Source organism: Capricornis sumatraensis, chromosome 19 (genome assembly GCF_032405125.1).
Source record: "Capricornis sumatraensis isolate serow.1 chromosome 19, serow.2, whole genome shotgun sequence".
Classification (NCBI taxonomy): Eukaryota; Metazoa; Chordata; class Mammalia; order Artiodactyla; family Bovidae; genus Capricornis; species Capricornis sumatraensis.
The window spans coordinates 20,859,018-20,871,292 of record NC_091087.1 but is presented as its reverse complement, the minus strand read 5'-3'; the positions used below and the strand labels follow the sequence as shown (position 1 = coordinate 20,871,292).

Genomic DNA, 12,275 nt, shown 5'->3' with positions numbered 1-12,275 from the left:
CTGGCCTTGATTTGAGTAGAAAGACAACAGAAACAGGAATCAGAATGGGAATGCTGACGAAGGAGGGTGACACAGCCGTCCAGTCCTTGGTCATGAACAGGGACCTGCACAGCCCTGGGCCCTGCTCTGCAGAGCACACCCCAGGCCCAGGGCTGACAGAAAGGTTGCGGTAGTTTGTGTCGTTGCCTTAGTGCTGTGCTAACCCAGGTAGAAGCATCCAGAGGGCTTTAACAAAATCCCAGCTCCCTGGCTTGGAAACTCAGAGGGACCTGGCATCTAAAATGTTTAAGTGCTTCCTGGGTGCATCCAATCTGAAGGTAGCATTGGAAACCCCTGGGTTAAAGGAGTCTTTTTAAATGTGTGGGGTTGAAAGAAGGCGAACAGGAATTACTGGGCTACTGTTTTGTTTTCAATAATAAAAGTCAATAGAATAGAGCAGGGGCTCCCCAACCTCTGGAATCTAATGATAGATGATCTGAGGTGGAGCTGACGCAATAGTAATAGAAATAAAGCACATGATAAATGTAATGTGCTTGAATCATCATCCTGAAGCCATTCCCCCAGCCCTTCCGTGGAAAAATTGTCTTCCACAAAACCAGTCCCTGGTGCGGCAAAGGTTGGATGTGGGTGGAATGGAGGTATGTTCATGAGCACAGGTGTGTTTGTGTGGACATTGCAGAGAGGCTGTGCATATGGGATGCTGACACCTGTGCACATATTTATATGTTTGGAGGAAGGCCAGATCCACTGACTCCTATTACTCCCTTTCCTTAGCGCTCAGAGGCAGCCCAATCTCCCTAAAGATGTTATATCTGCCTCGGATATCCTTGTTCCTTTCCATTGCCACGGTACTGACCTTTTCTGCTCCCTTGTCTCCATAACAAATAGCCCAGCCTCTCTCTGCGGGGGTTACTTCTGTAGCCCCCATTCAATCCATCCTCCACATGCTGACCGTACCGGAGTCACACTCGTGTTTTTAGCACTTTGCTGGTCCCAACATGTGCGTGCTGCACACTAAGTCACTCCAGCCGTGTCCAACTCTTTGCGACCCTATGGACTATAGCCTGCCAGGCTCCTCTGTCCATGGGATTCTCCAGGCAAGACTACTGGAGCCATGCCCTCCTCCAGAGGATCTTCCCCACCCACGGATCAAACCTGCATCTCCTGCGTCCTCTTGCATTGGCAGGTGGGTTCTTTACCACTAGCGCCACCTGGGTAGCCCCAAGGATAAATGGTGACCATGCTTGCGGATGGCCCTTACCTAGTGTTTACTCATACAAGTGTTTACTCCTGGCACCAGCTCTCAGAGGCATCATCCTTATCCCCATTTTACAGATGCGACAGTGAAAGCATGGAGTGCCTTTGCCCAAGGTGATTGAGAGTCACAGACGGCCCCCAAGCTTTAGTTCTGCACCCCTCTGCTTCCCTGCCTCTCCGGACATGTAGGGAAAGGCTACTCTGTGCTAATGGACTTTTCATACTGTTGTGTCTAATCTTCACATCTGTCCTGCCTGATAGGCATTATTATTCCTGTTCCAAAGAAATCAAGGCTTGGAGAGGTTAAGTAAGTTGATCAAAGTCCTGAAGCTAATTAAGGAGATCCTAGGTGGGATTCCAGCCAGCGGACCCCGCCCCAGGCTCTGCGTTCTTTTCACCACACTGCCTGGGATTGTCTGATTCCTCTAGGGCGGCTTCTGAGACTCCGTATAGTCTGTTTACCAACCGACCTTTCCACTCCGTATGTTCCATTCCGCCATGCAGTCATGCCACGCGGCATCCGCTCACCCCGTTGTGTTTGCCTGGAGTGCTCTTCCCTGCCCAGCTAGGGCTCCCATCACAGGGAGTCCTCCTACCCAGCTGGAAACGGCACACAGCAGGACAGGGAGGCTATTTGCGTTTTCTCTCCAAGGAACCCTAAAATAATGCATCTCCTCTTCACCCTCCTACGTGATTTTGCATCATGAATGTAGCATGTACCCAGCATGCACATCTACCTTCCTGCTAGGGGGGCATCTTGAGGCCAGGGGTCAACCCTCCCTCCTGTTTCCTGTGTTTCTATTTGTGTTGGCGTATAGTTGCTTTACAACGCTGTTAGTCTCGGCTGTACCCGGTGAATCACACATACCCCTTTTGGGATTCCCTTCCCATTTAGGTCGCCACAGAGCACCAAGATCTGTCCTCCTCCTGTTTCTGTCTTGTGTCCTGGGCATTGTGAAGCCAACAGCAGATATTCAGTAGACATTTGTTAAACAAATGAGGCGCAGACAAGGATGCAAACGTGGGGAAAGTCATCAAACTGTTTGACCCAAGGAAACTCGATACAGCTGGAGTGCACAGAACAGTCAGGAAAATATTTACCTGATGGCCTTGAGAGAAATGTCCAGTGTTTGGAAATTTCCAGAAGGAAGTGAAGAGCTAATGATTATCCTACTGAGCTAATCTGGCTTGTCCATTTTGCTTACCCTAGGTTTTTTTCTCTTTGTAATTTTATTTCCTTCAATATGCTTTGCTAATTACCTCCTGGTAAAAAGCCCAAGAGTCCTATACCTCCAGCATGGACTTGAGAGATAGGATGTAGTTGGGAGACAGTCTGTGAAAGATGTGCCTTTTAAGACTTTCACCAAACTCCTGGAGAAGGGAAAGGCTACCCACTCCAGTATTCTGGCCTGGAGAATTCCATGGACTTTATAGTCTATGGGGTCACAAAGAGTCCGACACGACTGAGCGACTTGCACTTTCACGAGCCCTAAACGGGGCGGCTGTGGGGCAGGGAGGTGGTTCTTATGCGTAGAGGCAGAATCTTGGAGGATGGAAACATGCCAAGGAAATCTTCTTTGCCCGTGGGAAAGTTAATTCTTTAACTGTTTAATTAGGGTTAATGTTAATGTTAGTCACTCAGTCGTATCCAACTCTGCGACCCCCACCCCCACCCCCTTGGACTGTAGCCTGCCAGGCTTCTCTGTCCATGGAATTCTCCAAGCAAGAATACTGGAGTGGGTAGCCGTTTCCTCCCCCAGGGATCTTCACGACCCAGGGATTGAACCCAGGTCTCCTGCATAGCAGGCAGATTCTTTACCGTCTGAGCCCCCAGGAATGAACCGTGAGCATGCCCAGTAAACGGTTTTTGGACTCAAGGTGTAAAGCACTTGGCACAGGTGGTCAAAACAAGGCGAACCAACAGGCTCGGTGGGAGGGTTTAGGATGCGCAGGTGCGCTGCGCGGCGGGAAGGGGGCCTCCAGGGGGGGGCTTTCCATCAGCACGGGCCTTGAGACTGCCTTCTGCACCCTACAGGTGAGCGTCCTCACCACCCTGGAGCGGAGGTTCAACCTGCAGAGTGCCGACGTGGGCGTGATTGCCAGCAGCTTCGAGATCGGGAACCTGGCGCTCATCCTTTTCGTGAGCTACTTCGGGGCGCGCGGGCACCGGCCGCGCCTCATTGGCTGCGGCGGCATCGTCATGGCGCTGGGGGCGCTGCTGTCGGCGCTGCCCGAGTTCCTGACTCACCAGTACAAGTACGAGGCGGGCGAGATCCGCTGGGGCGCCGAGGGCCGCGACGTCTGCGCCGCCAACGGCTCCGGCGGGGACCAGGGCCCCGACCCGGACCTCATCTGCCGCAGCCGGACCGCCACCAACATGATGTACTTGTTGCTCATTGGGGCCCAGGTGCTCCTGGGCATCGGTGCTACCCCCGTGCAGCCCCTGGGCGTCTCCTACATCGACGACCACGTGCGGAGGAAGGACTCCTCGCTCTACATAGGTAGGAGTTGCGCCAGCGCCCGGGGGCCGCGGTTCCCTTTGTGGCCGATTCCCGGTGTAGGGAACCAGGGCCAGGGCGTGTGAACAGAGGAAGGAAATTTGGGCCCCAGAACTTTAAGTTTCGTCCAGAGCTTTCATTCTCAGACTGGGGGTGTTTGGGGAAAATGCTGATGCCTGAATTGCACACCCCAGAAAATTCTGGGGGTCTTTGGGGTGCAGCCTGGACTTGTAATTTTTTAAAGAGCTCTGCAGGTGACTCCAGGGTGCAGCAGAATTTGACCTCTGCTGTGCGTGAGCATCAGCAAGCCTGGGAAGGGGGAGGAGGAGATTGAGGGGAGTTTTAAATATATATATTTATCTGCCTTTGTGTGTGTGTGTTTGGACTTTGGGCGGCCTGGTATTTGCCACCAAGGAATCCTTGGGGGTCTACACATTAGAAACCCCTGTTATTAATCATCAAAATGACCTCCTGGTCATTGTCTTATTGAAGCTCAAAGATAAAAGTGATTGCATATGCCCAGCATTTGGTATTATTCAAAGTTGGTAACTGTGTGTGTGTGTGTGTTATTTTTTTTCCCCTGTAACGGGGTTATTTACTAGAACCGGATATTTGGGAAGAAATAAGGTACGTGTGAACTTTTGAAAACATTTGTTTTGTGCGACAATGACTTCTGTTATTTTATACTGGAAGGATGGAAACCATCTGCCAGCGTTGGGGTTAAGAAACATCCAGGGGTTGAATTACACTTACAGCAAACGAGCTTCTCAGTCACTGCTTCTCTTCTGGGCACTACCGCATGGTCATTTGTAGGGCAAGGGCTGGCCTGCCGAGCATCTCCGTTTTCTTGTTTACTGAGTTTAGTTTTGCCTCCCACCATCTGTTAGCTTCTATGATTTGACCCCAGTCACTGAGTGCTTAAGCTTTGGGAAGAAAGTGAAATAAATTACCAACACCTGCAGAAACTCTGTGCCTCCCGAAAGCAGTGTGCCTTGGAGCAGAAGCTCTGTGCCTCCCGAAAGCAGTGTGCCTTGGAGCATAAAGTTAATTACAATATGGAGGTTTAGGTTAAACTAGAACTTGAACGGAATTGGTCAAAAAGCCTCCTACCTGCCAAGTTTCCCCCATACACTGCCCAGGCTCTCTGAGACAGGAGGGTTCAAGGCAGTTACCCCTGAATGCTGGTTGTCCTCGGTGACTTCGTGTCCTACCTGTGAGGCAGATGACTCTATCTAATGCATATGTCGTACGTCTTAACCCCCTGTGAACAGGCTCTAGAGTAGAAAGGTAGAGAGTGCATCTCCCCCTCAAAGGGTGGAGCGCTTGTGGGCCTGGTCACAGCCTACCTGTGGAACGCAAAGGACTGATGGCTAGCCCCTCCACCCTGTGCTTAGGGGTTTCCGTAATTGTGTCTGAAGGTGGGCGCAGTGGGGAGAGGGGTCTAAGGAAATCATTTGCATTTTGATGCTTTTAAGGCTTCAGTGAAAACCCCTCCAGCATGAGTCTTCTGCAGGCCAGGGAATGGGCCACAGCCTGTAGCCAAAACAGTTTCCCCAGGTCCAGCCAGGCCACTGGACTCTGACTTGACTGATATCACTCTGGTACCCCAGGATAGAGAGATTTTGGTAGCAGTAACAGCAAGTAGATAAATCAGAGCCCAGAGAAGGAAAAGGGGAGCGAAACGCTGAACTCTTGTGTCTCACGATGAAATCAAATAGAAAATGTCTCCCTGGCATCTCTCCTGAAGCCACAGGTGAGGTGGATGACCTCTGCTTGGAGCCCACGCCTGGAGCTTGCATGCTCAGCGTCCTCTTGTGGTCGTTCACCCTGATGGTGCTGCTGCTAAGTTGCTTCAGTCGTGTCCGATTCTGTGTGACCACATAGATGGCAGCCCACCAGGCTCCCCCATCCCTGGGATTCTCCAGGCAAGAACACTGGAGTGGGTTGCCATTTCCTTCTCCGATGCATGAAAGTGAAAAGTGAAAGTGAAGTCGCTCAGTCGGGTCCTACTGTTAGCGACCCCATGGACTGCAGCCCACTAGCCTCCTCTGTCCATGGGATTTTCCAGGCAAGAGTACCGGAGTGGGGTGCCATTGCCTTCTCCATTACCCTGATGAGTCAGGCATTTTCCAGTATGGATGGGTCCTGGTTCATAGGTCAAGCTTAGGATATGGACTCATTTCGGTTTTGTGAGAGATGGAAGCTTGGGCTATAGGGCTGACTGTAGCAGGCACAGCCTTTCTCTAGTTCTGAGACTTTTTCTCTGGGATTTACAGTGACTCTCTAGTAGGAGGAATGTTTCAACCAGATTTCTAGCTGGGCCTCCTTTTCTTCTCTGACAGTTTAGCATTCCCAGAGTTGGGAGTGTGTCTATGTGGTGTGTGGGCAGCTTGGTGGCGTCTGGCCAGATTCCAAGACATGACAGTCCAGGGTTGTGAGCAGGCCTTCCTGAGTGCTTGTGAGCTGGTTTCTTGGGTCTGTGTTTTGAGCAACAGAGAGCAAGCTTCTGCACAGATTGGCCTCTGTAGGTGGCCTTTTGTTCCCTGAATGGTTGGAATTCTCCAGGAACAGTTTAAGAAGGCCATGCATACGCAGAGCATAACTGATCCGATCATTTACTGTACAAGTCATAAAACATGTTTGTGACCTTGGGACTGTTTTAGCGTTTATCTCCTGTTAAGAGGGAGCTAGTTTCTGAAGCTGTTTAATTTGGCTTTGGAAGTATTTAGGGGAGCCGACCGAATGGGATAGGTATGAATTATGGCGTCTTAACTCCCTGCAGCAGGACAGTCTGAAGGGACTGGCCCTGGGAGGTAGGTGTCAATGGATGCCCATCACCCGTCGGGGTGGAGTAGCCTGTGTGCCTCTTGGTTCTGCCCCTGCGGACCTGTTGAGAGGCCCACGGCCAGGCATCTGATCACAGGCCTGACGTGAGTGTGAACTGGGGATTGAAAGGGTTTTAACCCTGCACATGTGAAGCACAGGCGGTTCCACAGCTGCTCCTCCCCCAGGGGTGTCAGCATCGGTCCAGCCACAGGCGACAAGTCCTACCCCTTGAATAATCCCTCTTAGCTTTTTGGTTGTACAAAATCCTATGTTTCTGCCGCAGTGTGCTTCTGCATTGATGACTTACAGTGGGTTACCTGTATCGTGAGTCACCAGCTGGGTGCCGTCAGGACATCCCCGTCTATGACCTAAACCCCTACAGCCAGGGGAAAAGGGAAGCGTTCCATCTCGAATCAAGCTGATAGTTTCTACCCAAGTGACTGTTTGCTCCAGCCTCTTGAGGCTGAATTACTGCCAAACTCCCGGATTCCTTGATGGTCATTCACAAGGGGCTTCTAGGCCTGGCACGATTCTGCGGCCACTCCTGCCCAGCCTGGGGAGGGAGCCAGGGGAACTCATTACCAGGGGACAAAGCCCGATGAACGGGGACACCGCTCTGCTGGCAGACTTCTCAGGACCACACAGTGTGGAGCCAAGCCTCATGGCCCAGCCGGAGGAGGACCCAGGGTGGCACGTGGCGCTCTCTCTCCCCAGAGGGACTGATGGAACAGAGTGGTGGGGGGACCGTGTGGGGTGGGGGTGTGAGTGGGGTCCACCAGCCGACCTCTGGGAGCTGCTCCTACTACTCACCCATGTTCTGGCCTTCCACGAGCTCAGCTTTCTTAGCTACTCTGCTTCACCGAGTTCAGACACAGCCTGTTGCATTGTTGGCAACAGTAAGTAGGCCAGTGGAATGGGTCCTTTCATTAAGTTGCTATGTCAATCAGTTGGTGCCTTGTTTTTTTTCCTCTTTGGGAAGGAAAAGGCTCCTAAGGAGAGTGGTAAGGTTTGTTTGTTTGTTTTTTTTTTAATAACTTTATTTCTAGTTGAAAAGTATTACATGTTCACTGTGAAAAGTGTAGAAAAATAATCATTTGAGAATAATTACTCTTAGCTTTATGTTTATATAAAATCCTCCTTTTCTGCACTGTTATGCTTTTCTCCACACAGAAGAGGTTTTTATCATGAACATATCTTGCTACTGTATTTCTCTCAATATTTTTTAAACATTTCCCTGTGTCATTAAATATTCTTCAATGATCTTTCTGTATACATCATATTCCCTTGTGGATCTATACAATAATATTAAATGCCCTCTATCATTGAACATGGATTTTTTTTTTTTAAGTGTTGCTCTTGTAAAACAAAGCTGACAAGTGAACTGTGATTCTGAAAGGTTAAGTAACTTGCCTAAGATAATAAATGGGCCTGAGCACAGGATCTGAGAGTGACGTTTGTTTTGGTACATCTGGGACAGGGCTGAGGTGGGTAGGGCAGGGGACAGAGGGCTGGGGGATGCTCCAGGGAGTCGGGAGCATGTGAGGGCATTCCTCAAGACAGCCTGAAGCCTCTCTTAGGGAAAAATCAGAGGTGCCAGAAAGGTGAGAAGAGCGCTGGGTGTCTCAAATCCAAAGGCAGAGATTCAGTTGGAACGGGGAATGGGTGCGAAAGCAGAATGGAGAGTTGGGAGCAGAGAGACGGGAGTCCTGACTAACAGTGCACGTCCGGGGTCGGGAAGGGCTTTTGCCCTGTTTCATGGTGCTTTGACTATCGATGGGTGCAGATCAGAGCCGGAGGATTCCGTGTTCCCTCGCCTCTCTCCAGAACTGTGGATGGTGTACTCTCACTTGGCTGTTCATTCCATTGGAACCACGATCACCATTGGGAAATTGCCCTTACGTCGTATTGGAAATCCGTCTCCTTACAATGTTCCACGCGCTGGCTCTGGTCTGCCCTATGGGTCCACTTTGGGAAGTGGCGACCCCTCGTCCATGTTTGGTCGCCCCGCAGCTGCTGAGTGCCAGCCTCGCATGGGCAGGGAAGGGCACCTAAAACGTGGGTCTTCCGTGCTAGGACCTCTGATCCTTACTTGCTTCGGTTTCCTCCTATATTCAGCCGCTGTTTCCCTCCTTATGAGGGCTGACGCCAAGGCTGGAGGGCTTGTTACTCGGGGGCAGGACCAGGTGAATGGGGCACGCAGGCTTTGGGTGCTGTATTGCTTTGCTGCTAAGTCGCTTCAGTCGTGTCCGGACTGTGTAAGGTAGCACCACAGACGGAGTGGCTTAAACCAGTGGTCCCCAACCTTTTTTTTTTTTTTTAGCACCAGGGACCGGTTTTGTGGAAGACAATTTTTCTGCCAACCCAGTTGGGGGAGGGTGGTTTCAAAATGATTCAAATGCCTTACACTGATTGTGTTCTTTAATAATAGAAATGTTAATAGAATAATCAGTTCAGTTCAGTCGCTCAGTCATGTCCAACTCTTTGCGACCCCATGTACTGCAGCACGCCAGGCCTCCCTGTCCATCACCAACTCCCAGAGTTTACTCAAACCCAAGTCCATTGAGTCAGTGATGCCCTCCATCCATCTCATCCTCTGTCATCCCCTTCTCCTCCTGCCTTCAATCTTTCCCAGCATCAGGGTCTTTCCCAGTGAGTCAGCTCTTCGCATCAGGTGGCCAAAGTATTGGAGTTTCAGCTTCAACATCAGTCCTTCCAATGAATAGTCAGGACTGATTTCCTTTAGGATAGAATAATATATAGATAAAATGATAATAAATACAAATATATAAATAAGTTAAGTAATATAAACATGATAAATAAGAAATAGAAATATTATAGAAATATGATGATTACATTAGTTCTACCTCAGATCATCAGCACTAGATCCTGGAGGTTGGGGACCCCTGGCGTAAGCAGTGGAAGATTTATTTTCTCACAGTTATGGAAGCTGAAAGCCCAAGACCCCGGTGTCAGCGCCGGCTCCCCCGGAGGCCACCTCGCTCGGCCCGCAGATGCCGGCTTCCCCTCCTGGGTCTTCATGTGGTCATCCTCCTGGGTGCGCACATGTCTGGTGTCTCTGTGTGTGTCCTAATTTCCTCCCCTTACAAGATCACCAGTCAGATTGAGGTGGGATTCACCCATATGATCTCATGTAACCTCAGCTCCCTCTTTAAGGCCCTATTTCCAAATGAGTCACATGCTGAGTAACTGGGGGTTAAGGCTTCAACATATGAACTGTGGGGGGGGGGGGGTGATTCAATTCATAATAGGAACCAGGGGGACTAGAACCAAACAAGACCTCTACCCCTTTCGTCCTAACTTTTCTATAAAGAACTTCAGTGTCGTGTTTGTTTGTTTGGTTCCCAGTAATCAAGGAATTATTTGAGAATGGAGTTTTTTTAAAAAAACTTTTTATTTTGTAACAATTATAGAATCACAAGCTGTTGCAAAATGCATGGAAGTTCTCTGTATACCCATCCAGTTTCCCCATGATAACATCTCACATCACTGCAGTACAGTATCAAAACAGGGGTGTGAACATGAGTATAATCCATGGGGTTTATTCAGATTTTCAGTATTATGTACAGTGATTTGTGTGTTTCTGTGTGTGCCTGTGTATAGTTCTGTGTGGTTTTATTACATGTGGATGATGATGTTTTAAAGATGCAGAATGGGGGCTCCCCTGGTCCAGTGGATAAGACTCCACCTGCCAGTGCAGGGCACAGGGGTTTGATCCCTGGTCTGGGAAGATCCCACATGCCTCAGAGCAGCTGAGCCTGAGAGCCGTAATTACTGAGCCCATCTGAGTGCTGCAGATACGGAAGCGTGCATGCCTGGAGCCCATGCTCCGCCACAGGAGAAGCCACTGCAATGAGAAGCCCCTACACAGTTACAGAGTAGCCCCTGCTCGCCACAACTAGAGAAAGCCCGTGCAGAGGAACGAAGACCCAGCGCAGCCAAAAATAAACACATAAATAATTTTACTAAAAGGAAAAATTGCAGAAAGGGATTAAGATGAAACCAGGTCATTCTGAGTCGTGTGAGTGTTTGACACACACACACACACACACGGGAAGACGCAGAGATAGAGACAAGGCTATACGTAGAGTGGGAGTTGACTGGAGGAAATGGATTCTTTGTGAAGGGCTTGTTCATTCCCAAGAATGGGATCTTTGCAGAGTACCCGAATACACAGAGCAGTTCCTCCAGCTGGGAGGCACGTCTATTAGACACGAATGTGTCACATTTTCTTTGTTTACCACTTCTGTTGAAACTTGCTGGAGCCCTCCACGTTCCAGTTAATGATGCAAAGAGAATTATTCTCAGATTTCATCTGCCAAGTGTTTGTTTAGCACAAAGGTCACTAATATCAGGCAGCAACCAAAGAGAACTAAATTTCTCTTCTGAGCCCTGGGAGTCCAGAGTTATTTTACCTCTGATGAGTTTTTATTTTAACTTGACATTGGGTAAAATGTGTTTTAACTCTCCAAAGAGTGTGGGTCGGGTATGGATCAAATACACTGTGATTGCAGTTCATCTGAAAAAATAATTAAAAAGCCATCCCTTGTGGGAGCAAGCACAGCTCGTTATATTCTTGCAGCTTCACTGATATTAAAGTTCCCCTTGTTAATTTCTTTTTTTGTAAATAAATGACACTGTAAAACCAGTCAATTTGTTTTGGCTGGGTTCCATCCATTCCTTCTCCCCAGTGACTGGTCACATGCCATTTTTAGTGTGTTTTAGCAACTTGCTAGGAGACGTGTGTGTGGCTCTTATCTGGCATGTCCATATTCCCCGGGCTGGTGGATATTTCTCATTCATTCTCAGCTGCTCATAATTCATGCCCTAGGATTCATGGGATCACTGCTGTGCTCCCTGCCTGGGTGACCTTGGGCAAGACTCCGAGTTTGGGCTCTGATGGTCTTGAGATTCAAATCCTGGCTCCTCCACTGACCTGCCCACCAGGATTTTGGACACATTTTCAGTTCACCTGAGCCTGTTTCCTTATCAATAAAATGAGCTTTGAATCTACCAAGCGAGGCTTTGCTTGGATATTAAGTATCATGCCATGGTGGAGGCCAGTAACTGCTGCCCTCTTCATCTTTGTGGTCGTATTGTCTCCATTTCCAGGTGTAGAAACAGGAGGCAGGAAAAAGCGATTGACTTGTTTAAATACAAGGGCAGGTCTTTTGATAAGAGTGATTGGATCTTGATTTTCAGTCCCGATATCATCCATCTAGTAGATCTTAGATAAGCAACCTCCTCCATCCTGAATTGAATCAACAGGGCTCTTTTTTGCCTGCAGACCCCTTCCTGTAGCTCATCTCAAAATACAGAAAGTGCTACAGCTGCCCCAAGCAGCAGGCGATCTGGTTTGTATTAAGTCAGAAGCACCCCAGAGTATGGCCATTGCGCTAATGTGATATATTGATGGTTTTCTGGGTTCCAGCACATTGCTTCTTAATTTGCTCCTTAATATTTGTTCAGTTTTTAAAAGAATGTTTTCTTGTCTCAGTAAAATTGGGAAAAACAAAATAGAATAAGAAAACAAATACTTTTTAAGCAGATACCTATAGGAAATTGTCAATGTTTAGATATATTTTCATCTTTTATAATATTTGTTTGGCTGTGCCAGGCCTTAGTTGAGGCATGTGGGATCCAGTTCCCTGACAAGGGATTGAACTCGGCTCCCCT

At 49.0% G+C, this 12,275-nt stretch overlaps 1 protein-coding gene across 1 annotated transcript in view; it reads left to right on the top strand.

The window, feature by feature from the left end:
- The window catches only part of SLCO3A1 (solute carrier organic anion transporter family member 3A1), a 374,177-nt gene that overhangs the window by 77,806 nt on the left and 284,096 nt on the right, over positions 1-12,275 (top strand). Inside the window, exon 2 of the mRNA XM_068991286.1 lies at positions 3,293-3,758. Within this exon, the coding sequence (XP_068847387.1) occupies positions 3,293-3,758 (466 nt within the window). The remainder of the gene's footprint in view (positions 1-3,292; positions 3,759-12,275) is intronic.